This window comes from Aplysia californica, unplaced genomic scaffold, assembly GCF_000002075.1.
Source record: "Aplysia californica isolate F4 #8 unplaced genomic scaffold, AplCal3.0 scaffold00051, whole genome shotgun sequence".
NCBI classification, from domain to species: Eukaryota; Metazoa; Mollusca; class Gastropoda; order Aplysiida; family Aplysiidae; genus Aplysia; species Aplysia californica.
The window spans coordinates 776,824-778,166 of record NW_004797321.1 but is presented as its reverse complement, the minus strand read 5'-3'; the positions used below and the strand labels follow the sequence as shown (position 1 = coordinate 778,166).

General features: G+C 48.0%; 1 protein-coding gene across 1 annotated transcript in view; it reads right to left on the bottom strand.

The window, feature by feature from the left end:
* Positions 1–1,343, bottom strand: part of LOC101855236 (cystine/glutamate transporter) — a gene marked incomplete in the record, with an annotated part of 40,135 nt that overhangs the window by 5,579 nt on the left and 33,213 nt on the right. Inside the window, 2 exon segments of the mRNA XM_013079406.2 lie at positions 133–307; positions 1,034–1,183. Coding sequence (XP_012934860.1) covers positions 133–307; positions 1,034–1,183 — 325 coding nt within the window.

Genomic DNA, 1,343 nt, shown 5'->3' with positions numbered 1-1,343 from the left:
GATGTTGATACTGATGATGATGATGATGATGATGATGATGATGATGATGATGATGATGATGATGATGATGATGATGATGATGATGATGATGATGATATGAAACGCTTGCTGACAGGACATAACTTCACGTACCAGGTATGTTGACAATCGACTTCTCCTTGACTATAGTGATGGGGTAGTAACACAGCAGTGACAGACCTATGAGGATGAGGGCGGCGATAAACACAGGCTGAGGTGACTCGAGGAACGGGGCCAGGAGCACGAACAACACACCCACCACAACCACCACGGGGATCCACAGGTCAACCTGGGGGGTGAGCGGGGAGAAAAGGGGGTGGGGGAGGGAGGGGAGGGGTGGGAGTGGGGGAGGGGGAAGGGAGGGGAGGGTAGAGGATCGTGGTGTTGTTACATGATTGTAGCAATACATGATTGTTGGAATGCATGATTATTGGATAAATATTATCGTTGGCAATATAGCTTGTTGGAATACATGAATGTTTGGGGAGGTGGGGAGAGGTGGGTGTGCGGGGTGGGGGGTTGTTACATATGAATGTGGCTGTACATGATTGTTCGAAAGCATGATTGTTGGGAAGATGATTTTTGAAAACATAGACTGTTGGAAAACATGGTTGTTGGAATACGGGGTTTGTGGAATGAATGGTTGTCGGAAGAAATGGTTGTGGCAACACACAACTGTTGGAATTCATGCACATTAAGTGATATTCATCATCTCCCGGTGCCTTGCTGACTGGCGTGGGCGATCATGGACCTTCACATCCATCTGTCTTGCGTTGCAGCAATGGTGTCTGTTGTTCTTGCTGCTCTCAGCCATGTTGAAAACTTGTCCAGTATGTTTTCCCTCTGTCAGCCTCTGTCTCTCTTTCCATCAAACTTGCCTGTTGTTAAACATTCTCCAATGCTTCTTTCCGCACTGTGTGTCCAATGAAATTTGCCTGTCGCTTTCGTATATTCGTCATAAGCTGTCGTCAGCAAGTGAAGTATAGCTACTAAATGGATGCGGACAACAACTCACCTTATAAGGTCGCTTTTTGTGCTTGTTCTTGAATCTGAGCACCAACAGCGCCACCACTGACATGCCGTGGAACAGCCACACACAGAACACATAGAACCTCAGCAGTGACTGGCCTGTGCCAACACAGATGGCTACTGTGGCGATCACACACTGTGGGAGAAGGTGGGGTGGGGTAGGGGTGGGGGTTATAGAGAGGGGAAATGTTTGGTAGATTAGAGGGAGGGAAAAGGAAAATAAGAAACAGCCAGAGAGAGAGAGGGGAGAGGGACAGAGAGAGGAAGAGAGAGAGAGAGAGAGAGAGAGAGAGAGA